Source organism: Pyxicephalus adspersus, chromosome 10 (genome assembly GCF_032062135.1).
Source record: "Pyxicephalus adspersus chromosome 10, UCB_Pads_2.0, whole genome shotgun sequence".
Lineage (NCBI taxonomy): Eukaryota > Metazoa > Chordata > Amphibia > Anura > Pyxicephalidae > Pyxicephalus > Pyxicephalus adspersus.
Window position 1 is genome coordinate 8,639,990 of NC_092867.1, and position 16,315 is coordinate 8,656,304.

Sequence of the window (16,315 nt, forward strand, 5' to 3'; positions counted from 1 at the left end):
TGGAAGGCCTAGGTCCCTGGTCTGACCCTGCTCATAAGACCAACAGTGATCAGCTAAACATTTTTTTATTTGCATCCATTTCAGAATGGATCCACAGTTATGCAGTTGTTTGTGAGATTGAAATGTCACATGCACCATAGTTACAAATCATTGCCTACCTGTATACGTTAGTAATATTCAGATTAACTCCGTTTAGGTTGATCAGCTTGCTGACGTTCACATTATCATCCACAACCTGTAAAGATAAACAATACAGATTCATTGGAAAAGTTTTACAACTCTCAAATTTGAAGCAAATTAGATGACTCGAACCATGAGGAGAAATGTCCCGCTAAAAGGATAAAGATGGAAATAAAAATATTTTGACAGAAGTGTCCTTCAAGGTCTCTTAATGTAAACCTGAAAGAGTATAAATGATTGTCTAGAAGACTTTTTTGGCATGTTGGTTGTCAGGTTCACTTCTGAAAGGCCAAATCCAGCCCGAACTTTAAAATTAGATTTGAACAGGTGGGAGAGCTAGAACTTCTCACTGCATGCTGGAATGGGAAATGATAAAAAATCTTTCCAACAGAGCCAAAACAGAAATAGGGAAATTATAGGAATGTCAATCTTTCTCTACCTCAAAAGTCCAAACCATTAAAAAAACCTTCATAATCCTCAGGACTCTAATAAAGGTAAATTCATGCTTAACAAATGACAGAAACCACCAGGAGACTTTCCAGGTCAAAGTAAAGATCCAACTTTTTGGTTCCCCATCACAACCTAAACAAGCCATTTGTACACAATGGGCTCTATTTATAAAATAGGAAGTTCCCTAAAACATTTTCCTGTGGGAATCCAGGTCCATTTGTTTCAATGGCAGTAATTTATTCCCACCAGGGAATGTTGGAGGACATGTCAAAATATTCAGAGGGTAATGGGGTTTGGTTGGGGATTGTAGGAATGAACTCTGATCTTTTTCAAACCATTTGAGTTGGAGGTAGTTGATGGTTGACAGAAGAGAAGATCTTCCTTTGCACAGGAAGGTTCACTTTAAAGTCATGGTCTCTAAAAACTCTTCTGTTCACTCACCCTTAGCCTTTTGGGCATTTATAAGTAAATTTTTAGTCCATAATTCAACATTTTTGGGCAATCTATTGTTTCTGCTTTATAGGAAACTTGTGTAGCATTGCAATTACCTGGTAAAGTTGTTGGTTCCCCCATGGCTTGCAGAACGATGTGTAGGCATTTCCTCCAACGGCAAACAGGATTGCCGTGATCAGCATCAGCAGCCAGGCAAAGATGAAGCTCAATCCAGCACCTCTGCAAGAACAACACCAATTGGTTCACATATTAGGAAACAGATACAGGACAGGAGCAGTATAGCCAAAAGTAAAAGTTATTGGTGGAGTTTGCTGGACTGATTTACACGTAGATCTCCTGGTACTCCATGGAGAAGACCTTCTGCCATAATTCCCAGCTCTCTTTCAGACCATTTTTATGTTTTAGGTGTCTCTGCTCATTTTTGTGTGTTCTGGGCTTCCTGGTTACATTGACTAGGGAATAAAATTAATACAAATCCTCCAGTGAGAGTGGGAACCCCTCAAAAGTTTGCAGACCAAGGAACTAAATACAAGTGGTCCTTATCGACACAGTAGGTGTTCAGATTAAGGAAGTCAGTACGGGGATGGCAGCAATTTGTCATAATGGGCACAGGAGGTGAGCAAATACAGAAACTCAGCTTTAGGGATGGTCAGAGCCCTTTAAAATGGGCACAGCAGGGGAACAGACTAAGGAACTCAGAAGAGGGATGATTAGAGACCCTCATAAAAGGCACAGCAGGTGTACAGGGCCAGGAACTCAGCAAGGATTAGTGAGAGCCCCTTAATACAGGCACAGCAGGTAAAGAAACCCAGGAACTCAGCAAAGAGATAGTAAGAACCTCCATATAATGGGCGCAGCAGGTGGTCAAACCTGAGAACTCAGCACAGGGATACTAGAAGACGCTACGAATTGGGCACAGCTGGTGTTCAGACTAAAGCTACGTACACACTTCCAATTATTATCGTTGGAAAACGAACGACGAACGATCCTGCACGATATATACGAACGATCGTATAGCACCGATCCTGCACATAGAGATAACGACACGATCGTTCGTAGATATTGTACACACAATAGATACGATCGTTTGAGCGATAGAGGAACTATGTGCACGACAGGAAAGTGAACGAACGTTCGTTCATTACGCATGCTCAGCCCATGGACGATCAACGAACGACCGTACACACGAACGATGTTCAACGATCGTCGTCCAATCCGATCCGCCGGTCCGGTCGTTCGTTTCCAGCGACTTTCCTCGTTCGTCTGCGTCGTTGGTTACTTTTTTACGAACAATTTTTTGCCCAATCGATCGTTCGTCGTTCGATTGGAACGATAAAAATTGGAAGTGTGTACGCACCTTTAGGAACACAATCAAAGATGTCCCAAACAGAGTCCAATAACGAGGTAGGGATGACTTTCCACGGTTCAATTCTCCAGTATCTACCACAACAAATATATTTTGGCAGCTGGAGACATAAAAGTATATCAAAGGCAGAAACTTCCAATAAGAACACTAGTTCTGGTGACAACAGTACATGTGTATAGTATAAACATGTGCAGTTTAACGTGAGTAGAGATCCAACATAACTCCCCCTCCATTTTTGGGCTTCCACCAACATAAACTGCAGACCTGGCATTGAGCACTTCTTATCTTTCACTTACGCCATCAAGAAATCTCCTCCAGAGTTTGACGCGCAGCTTCGATCTGTGGGGTCCACGTTGGATTTGTGACCCCATGGGCCAAGCAAGAGGCCAAACAGGTTACACACAACCACAAGGAGAATGATGCAGGAAAGACAGATGCCAACTATCCACCTAGAAAGGGCACAGACCGGGCAAAGGTTAAATTCAGCAACCTATTTTCACTGAAACCCTTTATATTATTTTCTGTTTTCACATAATAAAACTGAACTCCAGGCAGATATAAAGGAATTTTACTGAACTATAAAGCTTTGTATGGCAATTGTGAACATTTCTTCTTTTACACCTTTTGCCTGTTTTATAATAATATGTTTGGTGTACAATACAAGAACAGCCCCAGGTTGTGTCCAGCCAAGTCCTGTAGCTCACCTGTAATATTCATACTTCTCAACCTCTGGCTTGTATTTCTGAAATTCATTAGCTATGATGTTAAAGTAAGAATTGACGGAATCTAACTTATCCACGATCGGGATGTTGCTCCGGGCATCGGTTATTTTCTGTTTTATATTCTTCAGCTGATTCTGTACACCTAAAAATGTCAAAAGGAAGAATAAAAAAAGGAACTTTATGGTGATCCAGGATAAAATGGAACATTCTTTCAGCTCACCACTGGTTTATTAGGGATTTATCCCATTGGGACCCAACTTACTGGTTTTAGCAGGGGTTCCCTGAGACCTGTAAATAATTTATAGGGTTCCACTGGGGTTAATATGTTGGGAAAGCCCAATCTAAAGTCTGAATGAGACCTTAATCCTAGGCGAGATTACCCAGTCTTGCTATGGAGTTTAAATGAGAACAAATACATTATCTGAACAAATGGAGGAGATAACTTACTTTGTACCGAGCTTTTGCTTTGATTGGTCACCGCCTGGGGAATATCATTTAAGACCTGTCGAGCCTGAAAAAAGTAAACAGCATCCTAAGTTAGCACAGACATCCATCCATAAGCCCATCAGTGCCTATTTCCTAACAATGGCCCAGCAATTGCCCACGGTAGCTCTGGTCAAGATCCAGCTACGAGCCGACAATTGTGCAAAACTCCCAAAGATGGTGTCACCATTCAGCTAAATTTCATCCACTGCCATTGTGATCTCATTGGAATTGCCAAAAATTTTTAGCCATTTGTGGAAAAAAGGTTGCCAAGGTTGGTTCTCAAGCAACTTGCTACATTTCTGCTGGCAACTTCACCTCCAAACTGGATTTAGAGAAGATCACATAAACCATGACGAGGAGGACTAGAATGAACAAGTATGTTTTATTGAACTTCCAGAGGGTTTCCACTCATAGATCCTATATTATCTCCTGTTTTGATCTGGAGACCACAAAGAATTAACTTGCAAATATTTATGGGCCATTAATGAAATTCAAAATGGTGGTCTTGGTACCTACTACATGCCATTAACTAAAAAAGGTCAGAAAAATCAAGAAAGATTAGGGCTAACCTAGAACACAAGGCACAATTAAGGAGCAAGACAATAATTTAAACAACTTACGTCACTGATCGTGCCATCAATGCCAGAGTTTAGGAACTCATTAATAGTTTTCAGCTGGCTGGAGAAGTCTGGAATCTGAAATAAAACAAACAGGGGACGTTTAATTTTTATTTAATTGGGGTTATTCATGATAAAGTGACCAGAAACAGTGTTGCCCAAGTTCCCAACACGTTTTCTGAATAAAGGATAACTTCTTCAGGGGAACATGTAGGAATACTTGTCATTGATGAAATGCAACCAGCTCATTCAAAAATTTAGAAATGGTAAGGAGCTTGTGCCTTAGTAAGATGGGTTTCCACAATGTGGACAGGGTCCTCCTTGACTGCCCCATGATGTAGAAAGCATGGAGATGCCCAAGGTCCATCACAAGACGATATAATACCAAGACTGAGATTACTCATGCATGTTCTTGGAAAAAGTGGAGATAGATCCAAGAAACTTATCCGCATGCAGATCCACTGGCCAAGGCTGCATTTGATGCCCTCCTTTGGACAATGCTAGCAATCTGGTCATCATATTATTCCCCTTTCCTTAACAGGGTTGTTTTTGAGTACCTGGCCTGCGAAAGGTATGCAGATCAGGGCTTCACTAGCTGCATACGTGAAGGCACCCGGCATTCTCCAGCAGAGCTTAGAAATGGCAGTCAACATCATTATACCACAACGACTTTCTACTATATTCACAGTTGAGTATATTAGTGTGGTGGTCAGTAGGAAGAATGTCTCTTACATTGCTGGCCATTAGGAATATTGTCACTCTTTCAGGTAACCAAAAAGTTCACTGGTGTCGCTTAAACTGTCCCCAAGAAGCACAAAATGCTCATTGCACAAGGAACCTCTGGAGGAACCCTGGTTGTGAAATACTTCTAAAAAAGTTAAATGACCTAATAAAACGGATATAAAAAAAAATTGAAGAGGGAAATGTAAAATATTACCGCGTTAAAATTGGCATCTATAACAAGGTCGTTGGGGGACGGGGCACCACTACATGGACTGCCACAATCAGTCAATGTTTTTATGATTGCAGTCTGCACGTCGGTGAGATTCTTCACTAGTTGGCTCTGCAGATCATTCAAGGTGTTGAAGGTGTCATTCACATTCACCAAGGCCTTGGCTGTGTCATTCAGTACTATGGGGAAACACAAAGTAATGGTAATCATTAATTAATACATCATTAAATGCTTGACTACAACCTGGTAATAGCCTACTCCACTACCTGGAGAGTTCAGATTTAGGATAGGATGCTGTTCTTCTGTTGCATTTAAAAGGTGTTTAAGAAGACATCCACCTATATACAATTCTTTATCCTAAACGGGTCACATCCCTCACATTCATAGAAAAAAATATGCGATGAAAGACTTTTTAAGCCAATACCATCAACAATAATTACAAAAATACCAAAATTTTAATAATATTAAACATTAAAACAAAAAATCATTTCAAATACATAAAATCATGGGTGTATATAATACCTTTTCCCTACAGAATACCCCCAAAGGGATTAGATTCTGAGTTACTTCTCAACACGTTTCGCTGAAAAAATATGCTTCTTCAGAAGGAAGGAGAGGAAAAATCTGATGTTTGTACTTTCAGCAGCCCTCTTGTTTAAAATTGTTGCAAGGAAGAAGGTGGTCGTGGCAGCAAAATTATATTTAAATCCCGTTTAGCTAATTATGCATAGCCTCTTTTGATTTTCAATATAAATAGCAACAATTGGTTATATGCGAGTCCTCAAACAGTTATATGAGCATACAGCCCAGCAGCACAGCCACGTTCCTATTTCACCGGCTTCCCTTACAAATGAGTCGGCATTTATAAGGTGCATAATTGGTTTTAATGGTAAAAAACGACCCTCACCCTCTAATTTATCCTACATACTTTATAAGGCCCTTTACCTTGTTAGCAAGAAATACTTACCTCATTTTGCCATCCATGTCCCTTGACAGTGCCATTTGTGCCACCCAACCAACCCCTACGATACGATACCCTTGCACTAATTTCACTTCTCCATTCCATTGTAACAGAACCTGAATGGAGCACAGCCAATAGGAAGTGCCCATGTCAATCAGGTTGCAACAATGACACCCAAAGGAGGATTCAGCCGAATGCACATGATGAAGGAAAGAATATATAGGGCTGGAATTTCATGTGACAGTGGCTTTAGGTGAAAAAGGGCATTTGGCAATTTGCTAGAAAGGTTAGGAAGGGAGTGTAGGGGTGAAATTAATAATGTTTGGCCCAGAGATCAATTTTAAGGGAAGCTTCTACTTTGTTGGCCACCTTCATTCCATATGAGGTTCCTAGCTGTCACTGAACTCAATGCTACAAGTAGAGAAAAGAGAAAGTCAGAGTAAAGTCACAGAAAGGATCTAGAAATGCCTTCTTGCTTATTGGCATGCAAAATAATAAAGCAAATGGATCAGCATGCCAGCCAGGTGATCAGCAATTTAAGAAGCGGAGGTCATCAATGGCAGCCTCCTTGAACTTTTGGTGGAGACTTCCATTAAAGTGACAACCCAAAGAAATGCCTAGAAGCCATTCCTGGAGATATGGCATACTTAGCTCTCTGATGGCCCGTGCATCCCATCATGTTACTGAGAAGGCACTACAATCTCTTAGGGACGGAGATGTGACTTTCCCAGAAGTGTGGAATGAACAGGTAGTCCCTGATTTAAGGACATACAGACGCCTCCTAGATATTAACAGGGCTTCCCTGCTCGCTCGTGTGCAGGACAGAGGCTTGATGGAAGGAGTGGCGGTTTGCATGGCTTGCAGAAGAAGTCTTTTGGTAAACACAGCTGAGGTTGTGAGTGATCTTAAGGGCTGAGCTGTTCTGCAACCTCTTGTAACTATTTATTGACCAATTCTGCAGTTGTTTCTTTTTGCATATCAAAGCACAGCTTGCTCCAAAAGTTAATGAATGTATGGGCTCCATAAAGTTTTTTTATTGCTTTGTTTGTGCAATTCACAGTGAGGATTTTTTTTACAAAAACTGACACCATGCTGCCTAATATGCTGAAACAAACATCAGTCCAAATTGCATTTTTTAAAAATAATGTACCTGTTCCAACTTACATACAAATTCAATTTAAGAACAAACCTACAGTCCCTGTATCTCGTATGTAACCCGGGGACTACCTGTAATTTGCAGGTAGAAGACACCAACCACTGGAGAGGTGAGGATAATACCACCACCACTATTTAAGTTACCATATTCATATTTTGCGCCTGACACAATCCCTTTAAAGTTGTGATATCATGGCTGATCCTCACTACAACTTTGCAACAGATAAAGCTTTATTTTCCATTATGTGTTGGAGTTTATGGAAAGCCACATTAAATTCTAGAGAAGTTTATTTCCATGTTACACAATTTCATACGTCTGTGCCAAGTTCACCAGGGAAGGAGGTGTGTTGGATAGCTGCACCCGGCTGTGTTTTCATTCTTGGATTAGTAATGATTACACCTCTATACACATGACTGCATTCTGAGTTATTTCCTGTTACTAAAACCAGCGTTTTACAATGTGCCCTGGCTGAGAGACAGATAAAGGAGCCAGCAATGAATAAGCAGTTTGCCCTGTGGATACCTTCTATAGTTTTTAGTAGCTATCAGCCTAGCATAGTACATTAGTGTGCATTTGGCACTGGAACAATGTACGTATTCATGCAAACATCCGTGTCTTCTTATCAAGAAGTATTTTAACCTTATCCTTCCTCTCGGGGCGGCACAATTGGCTCAAGGGGCTATCCTGCCTGGGTTCTAGGTCCTCATCCCAGACAGGACACTACCTGAAAAGTTTTTTCCTCTCTGATTTAACATGGGTTTGCTTTGGGTGCTTTAGTTTTCAGTTAGGTTTATTGGTTCTTCAATTGGTGTGTGTGCACAAAATATTAAAAGTAATAAAACTACTTTATTATGAATTAATTTTGTATCCTTCCTCTCTCTTTTTTTATTGGGCGACTTATTTTCAAGTTACAATGTTGCAGTGATGAAATGCTTCCTTTGCAGAAGACTGATGGCAAAATATCGATATATAATTATAAATCACTGGATTGGAGTTCAAGGATAGATTTCAAATCAAAAGTTTTTTTTTATGATACAAAACTGTTGACTTTGTATTATAACAAGTCACTCTTAAAGAAAGGTTCTTAGCCTAACCAATAGCATTTACATATAAGCTCCAACCCAAGCCTTACAATTAGGAAAAAAGAAAAAGGGACATTATGGTTCTGAGCATGCACCATTGCAATAGAAATCTGTCTCTCTGCAAGCTTAATATAGATAGTTTTTCCATCAGAACCTATGTGGAGTAGGCTGCACATGTGCAATACTGTGTGTCCCCATTGGCTGGGAGTATAGCTAAGGCGATGACCTTGTAACGATTGTTGCTCCCGGATCAGGTTGCTGTTCATCAGATGTATATAGGACAAGGGAGACTGCTGGGATTTTGTTGTGTAATTTTCCATATGGTGATTGCACTCTTATTGGATTACTTTTAAAAAATGCAATACGACTTCTCTCGACATCTCACCAATCTTTCCACCCCTTCACATAACCTGGATGAATTTTCAAGCATAACAAAAAAACGAAAGATCTCACCATTCACCATATTTTGAACGGTATCCAACGTTACATTGGCTTGTAGCTCTATGCTGCGTTTTATCCTTCCGCCAAGAATTGGACCGATACCTGCAAAGAAAATAAAAAGCTAAAAATGTACCACAAGACACAATTAGGACACTAATCTAAATACTATAAAATCTCTACAGGGGTTGTAAAGGTTCTCCTCTCCAAACAAAAAAATTGTCGAAATGTATAAAATTTTCATTCACTTTCTGCTCTGTCCATCAGCGGTCACATAGACAGGAAGTGGAGAGAATTTCACTCACATCCTGTTATGCGTGAAAGAGGTGACGCCCCTGAAACAAAGGCATAAACAGCATAAAAATGCTTTAAAAAAAAAATTGTGTCCTGGATAGATATAGTCAATGAGATGCAGAGAATTTGACTTCTATGCTAATTACATTAACTATGAAAATCAGCCAATCAAACTCTATATTGGCAGAGTTTTTAGCTCAGTGTGATTTGCATAAAATTTGATAATCTAATTTGTGTTAAAGTAGAATTTTCTGCATCCCACTGACTATCTTTAGCCCTGCATACATTTTATTTAAAAAACAGTAGCTTATCAATGTGTTTTTGGGTGGTTCAAAAGGTCCCCCATCACACCTGAATGGTATATTATGGGCAACAGAGCTACGATAATCCTTAGTGAGCTGCAATAGGAAAAAAATCTACTCCATTTGCCAGTTATTGCTGTATAAAGTGTGATAAAAGTTCCAAACATTCCTAATAAATAGAAAGTTTTGATTGGTGTTGGACTTATGTGATCATTTCTGATTGGCTGTCATGGGTTGCTGCCTATTTTTCATGAAATACCGAAGGGAAAATATCGTAATTATATGTCACACTTACCAATTACACTGTTGTTGGCTTTGTCTATGGGTACGCTGCTTGAATTAACAATGATGTCAACGTCCTGGAAAGAAAGAAAAGATGCTGAAATATGGCCATATTCATCCCGTAAATAAGGATATCAAGCATCAGAATATACAAGATTAATTACAAGTATTGTACTACTCTATTCAGAGCTGAAACAAACGGTAATTATGCACGTAGACCTTTCACTTTTATTTGGTGATCCCATCATGAAGATTCATGTTCAGTCCCGGCTTCTGATTGTGACCCCATGTTGTCACCATATCACATGGCAGAAACTGTGTATTCGTGCATAAACACATTGCACAACCATGGTCTACCGTTGTCATAATCAAGAAAGCAATTTTCAGATTATACTGCAGTATTCAACGCTTACAAATTATTTACTTTTTGATATTTAGTCAGCTCGGCTTTGAGATGTTGGTAAACACAAAAAAGTTGAATTTCCTCCCTTCATTTCCTCATTTTGCAATATCAGATAATGACCGGCCTTGTTGATTTGTTCACCATAAACTAATTTTTTTCGTTATTATGTAATATTAGATGACTGCCAGCTTCTTTATAGCACTATAACATTTTCATGGCATAACCTAAGAGGTTCCTGTTCGTTGGTGAGTAACTCTTCCCCTCTGTACAAAGAGGCTCTTATTCGAAAAGTTTTCTTGTAGGTGTAAAAAAAAAAAAAAGTTTGATCTTTACAACCCAGAAGAGTACACAGCATGAATGCCAGAAGGGTGGGAGATGGTCAAATGAACTTCAAAAATAACATTGACCGACTCAGCCTGATGGCCATGTGCTTCCCGCCAAAAGTCCAACAGGCTGAGCTGCTCCATTGGCTTGCCTATTCAATGCCTTTGGCTATTCTGTTTGGTCCATCAGCTACCTGTTGGGGGCACAGAATTAATTACTACAAGTGCACACTAGACAATTGTAAAACAATTGTTGAACAATTTACACAATCTTCGATACACTATGAAGATAGTTGAAGAAGACTTGAAGAAGCGACCATTGTTCACAAAATGTGTCAACTTGACCAACAGATATTAGACTGAACCTTAAAGCTGTGATGTACAGTGTGCATTAGATTATTTTTATAGTTTATATTGTATATGGACAAATAGTATTTTATATTGAATGGTTTCTTGTATCGGCTATAGATAAGACAATGTCCCATAAATAAGACATTTGTGTTGGAAGACAGCTTTGAAAAATACACAATACCAGGTGCTCTGTGCACTTAAAGAATATTTAAAGACAAATTTTAATAGTTGTAATGAATAGGGGATATTTTTAAGACATAGTGGTTACTATTTGTGTCCTATCGGAGAGATTTTCTATCGTTTTCCGTCTTGGAGGCAGAACTGAAGGCAAATATCCAAAAACTTAAGACAATCCCCTATTAGATAGAAGTCACCAGAAGTTCTACTATTGGAAGGTTTTCCCTCTAGTCCTATTCTAGTGACTACTTAACATTATAAATTCATCCCTACTTTCACTACCAATGAACATATTCACAAGAACAAATAGAAAAAGTGAACCTCCCTATGCAGAAACAGCAAAATCCATGAAAGGGGTTCTTACCCACTAACTACCCTATCCTAAACTAGGTGAAAGGGTTATACAACACCTTAAGAAACTGAACTCAAAAGTGAAGATTTGCTATGGTATAGGAAACATGTTAAAATGGTAACTGTGCCTAAGCAAACTAATATTGTGTACAATCTCTTCTGAAAAATCAAACACTTGGTATGTGGTGGTACCTACGCACTTCTGTGCCTGCAGCCTCATAGCTGTACATGTGCAATGTGATATCTAGAGCATTGTTGCCTCTAACTGCTATTCCCATGAGATCTAATATACAGAAACAGGAGAATAAATGCCCAGCTGCAACACAACACTGCTATTATGTGAAATACACAAGCAAACCACTATATACAATTGAGTCTATTGGACCCTCTATTATACCCATGCATGCTATGTTGCAAATAATGAGAGATATTAACCTTAATATTACTATATTTCCCCTTCAAAATACTGAACAGTACATAAAGTATAACTTTACATTTTAATAATAAAATTCCTAAAAATTTTCCTAAACTGAAGTTGTGATAAGCCTCTTGTGGTTGCTCAAGGAACCCATGCAACACGTTGGTTTGGCCTCACCTGTGGCACTGTATTGATGTAGGTCTTCAGGTTATCCAGAGTATTATTAAAGGTGGTAAAGCTGTTATTTACCGCACTGTTCGTCTTGCTATTGCTATAAAATGCACAAATGTCGCCAGCCCTGCAGGACAGGAGAAAATTAGTCAATGAAGTCCAATGGGTGTCCGAAGGTGAAGAACTGAACAGAAAGAAGTTGAGAGAAAATAAATTAGGGACAGTTAAAGAAGCATGTGTTTTGTCCTTGCAGGAAAGAGAATTGGGATTGTTCCAATTTATCATCTCCAGCAGCATGGACCATATTGCCAAAAAGATGAGTAAAAAAAAATGGCCACAAGTTCCCTCCAAATAATTGAATGAAACCAGTTTGAGTGGTTCCAATGGAGGGTTCTGTTACTACAGCATACAAAGGCATTTTTAAACAATTGTGCCTATTTAACCTTTTTTTAAACAACTCAAGGAAGATCATTCACTGTTCCAGCATGAGTTCTCCCCTGTGTACAGGTCCATAAAGTCATGGTTTCAAGGGCCTGGTATGACGTAACTTGAGTGGCCTACAAAGAGCCTTGACGTTACCCTACTGAACACCTTTGAGATAAGTTAGACAGCCACTTGTCAAAAAGTCTTCTTCCTGAACATCAATACTTGACCTCACATTTGTAGTGGAAACCATTCTAAAAGAGTGGAGGTTGGCAAAACCTTGGGGGTGGGGGGTGTGATTGTCAGGTGTCCACAAACTATACCATATAACATACTTGTCTTCACTCCCCTCACTCTATTTGGCTACCAGAATCAAAATACCTCCTTCTTCCCAGTATGAGGAACATGAGGAGTCCTCAGCCATGTCAATGCCTTAGAACTTACCCAGGCATATTGGAGTTTTGTTCTGCCCTAATGCTGCCCTCACCATGAGCATATACTCATCTTTATATTGCTCCTTCTCTGAAAGAGACAGTGGAACTGCAAAGTCTACTCAAGTCCATGTACACAGATTCAGAAGACAAATGTTGGGGACCATGGACATGTGCAAAAGTTCATGGTCACTAAATGGCTTAAGAGGTCAGCTGTGAACCCAGAAAATTGTGTAGAGTTAAACATGGACATGGTGGGCAGACCAGGGCTGACCATTGAATTGGACGACATAGGAGGTCATACTTGGAACGTGTAGCATAATGTGCTGTGCATACTGTGCAACCCACCATGCAGTAATATAGTTTCACTTTAAAGAGAACCAGTTTTGTCCTGCATCAGAAAAGATTAATTTTGTCTGTAAATTATTGGGGTTTAATTTTAGATAACAACAGTTTGGTGCACCCTGTTCACAAGCAGCCTGTCCTCCTCGGCCATTAAGGATCATACTGGGCTTTCCAGGAACACAGGAGCGTGTGGCCACAGAGGGCCCAGCCCTGGAGACATAGACATGGAATATGTTGTTTTTCCTTCTAATAATAGCCCAGAAACCCACAGAGACAATGTGATAACAGCTCTGTTTTGGATACAATTTGCAGATTAGAAATTGTTGGTACGTTCAGGAATCTGTACTGTCAATGGCAGCAATAGGTAATGCACGCAATGGAAACCATGGACGTCAATATAAAATTCTTCATTACAATTAAGCATGAATTCCAGGCTGATATAAAAGATAACAATGAAGTCAACTTTGTATGCAATTATACATTTTATTTTGCAAGGAATGGAGGTCAGTACTCACAAGATGATGAGAGTGATGATCAGCAGGAAGAAGTAAAGGAAGCGTCTCTTGCAGGTCATTCTCTTGGTTTGCTTCTGGTACATCTTCCCACCACATTTCCCACAGCAGCGGCAGCAAGCGAAGAACAAGCCCACCAGCGTCATCAGGATGATGAAGAGCAGACCGATGGCGAGGGCCACCAGATAGCCGATTTCATACATCAGAGCCTGGAAAAGACCGGGCAGCTTTAGGACCTCACATCATGAAAATATATGATTGATGTGCGGATAAAAGTAGAACCATGCCTAATACCAACTAGTGCCGGGGTTTTATGCCCTCCCTATTCATTACAGTCATCACATTAACATTCACTACAGACTACACTTAGATTTAATCCAGGGATAAGGACCTTTATTTTCAGCCATGCACGCCCATACCTTGATGTGTTCGTATTTTCTGGTCGACACAGAGCTACCAACCACCTTGGTGTGTCCAAGGTCCCCCATTCACATTCTCCATAATATTAAACAATGAAAAATCCAGCAAGAAGCATGCAAACCCCTCATAATAGGCATAACACCAGGATGTCATTAATAAAGCCACCCGAAAGATAGGAGGTGCAGATTTATTCCTGCCATCTTGGTGGAAAACTATTGTCACCTCTGATGGCAAATGAATGTGATCCATCACCACTATAAATATGCTGACTTGATTAAAATGTCCAAAAAAATACCCTTAAACCCCTTAGAATCTAATTAGAATGAATTCTGGATGAAAGTTGTGTAATTTATTTGAATGGGCCAACCAACGCACCAAATAAAGTTCATATCTGGTATCATACTGCAACACATGTAATGCCAGGCATATGTAATTTTCTCTTTCTGTTATATTCTGGGCCTGATTTATTAAAGTTCCTCAAGGCTTGAGAGGATACACTTTCATCAGTGAAGCTGGGTCGCCTATAAACAAGTAATCCAATCCCCCAATAGTTCCATTGATGATCTGAATCCGATCTAAGGTACAGGTTCTGTTTTTTCAAAACCAAAAAAAACCCAGCTATTTTGTAGAATTCAACCAATTCCAAGAGGTTGGATTGAGTTAATTTTAAACCTTGCAGCTGATCGAAACTACAAATTTTTGAGCTTGATGCTTCTGCTATTTCTCAGTTTCAACCACTTTTGAGAAAGACACCTCATGCATGGCCAGTTTATGGGTTTCCAGTGTTTCCTGTAAGTAGTTATATACACAGAGGAGGAAGGGAATGAACGTGAAATAGTATGGGGTAATTCCCAGGTGCTATCAACTCTGTACAGTGCAGACAGGATGTCTTATCTACCATAAATCTGCATGTTTACAGCTCAAACAATGCGCTTGTATAATACAGAATAGTACAATGACAGGCACAGATGAAAAGAAGGAAGTAGCTGCACCTGGAGACAATGGAAGCCACCCATAAATTGCTTGTAAAGTGCACAATATGTGTTGGCCAACCTTCCAGGATCATTTTCTATTCTAACGCAACACAAGGGCTGATGAGACTACAAAACAGGGGCCACAGGGTTTTACTAAGTCACTGATGAGTAACGTTGATGTCCGAATGGGATACAGGCAGGCGCCATATGAGCAGTCCTAAACAAGACACCTATACAATGTTCAATGTTGTTATTAGACAGACTACAGACTATAGGCTCAAGTCACAAAGTTTTACACATGACATCCCTTTCTTCAGCCCCCTGTCTGTAGTATTCAAATCCTATTGGACTCAGTTGAAAGTGACCCATTTTAACCTAAAGTCACCAGGGCGAATAGGTTTTTGGAACAGAAGACGTCTAAAGTCCCTTTTGCATGACTCCTAATTTTTTTTGTTTCTTTAGCTTGCATTGCAACATGCACTATTGCACATGCAACATGCAGTGTAGAGTTCGGCTCTATTATCGGTGATGCCAAGGATAGTCCTAGATGCTGGGGACAATGGAACATGCACAGAATTAATATCATAAGTGGTCAACCAATGGCCAAAGAGGATCTCAACCGACAGGTTGACAGTAGCAAATATGCGGTTTCGATGGATACAGCGGTGACAATATCCTGGACTCACTATTTCTGCATGGTGCAAAAAAAGGTGTGTGCCAAATAGAATAGCAGATTGCCGATTATGGCAGAAGCTCAACCTTGCCAACAAGGATTTAGTTCCAATTTAAGATCTACCAGATCCACCCTAATTTTACCTTCCTATTACTTCAATGCGTTTTTGGACAACACTTTAAAATATACCCAAAATCTACGATTAAAGATTCACTTTATTTCTTTACACGTAAACAATAAAGTTTGAGGACTGGTGATCAGTTTACTAGCTGTACTGAAGTCTCATTGCCATCAAACCACCTCAATGATTAGCATGGCATAAAACTGTTGAATCTGGTAATCTGCTTTACTAGCACTGAGATTTCATGCTATGTACACACATCAGATGTTTTATTGGCCGATACAAATGGTTGAGCTTGTAGGAGGATCCATAAATGGCCTGAAGGATCCATAAATGGTCAATGGTGAACTATGGTGACCAATAGTGAACGACCGCTATATACAGTTAGGTCCATAAATATTTGGACAGACAACTTTTTTCTAAGTTTGGTTCTGTACATTACCACAATGAATTTTAAATAAAACAACTCAGTTGAACTGCA

The 16,315-nt window shown here is 39.7% G+C and overlaps 1 protein-coding gene across 1 annotated transcript in view; it reads right to left on the minus strand.

Annotated features, from left to right (window-relative positions):
• The window catches only part of LOC140339909 (prominin-1-A-like), a 63,641-nt gene that overhangs the window by 13,457 nt on the left and 33,869 nt on the right, over positions 1-16,315 (minus strand). Inside the window, exons 4-14 of the mRNA XM_072424823.1 lie at positions 13,650-13,855; positions 11,942-12,062; positions 9,755-9,818; positions 8,879-8,968; positions 5,212-5,405; positions 4,278-4,352; positions 3,619-3,682; positions 3,154-3,313; positions 2,746-2,898; positions 1,179-1,302; positions 159-235 (exon numbers count right to left, since the gene is read on the minus strand). Coding sequence (XP_072280924.1) covers positions 159-235; positions 1,179-1,302; positions 2,746-2,898; positions 3,154-3,313; positions 3,619-3,682; positions 4,278-4,352; positions 5,212-5,405; positions 8,879-8,968; positions 9,755-9,818; positions 11,942-12,062; positions 13,650-13,855 — 1,328 coding nt within the window. The remainder of the gene's footprint in view (positions 1-158; positions 236-1,178; positions 1,303-2,745; positions 2,899-3,153; positions 3,314-3,618; positions 3,683-4,277; positions 4,353-5,211; positions 5,406-8,878; positions 8,969-9,754; positions 9,819-11,941; positions 12,063-13,649; positions 13,856-16,315) is intronic.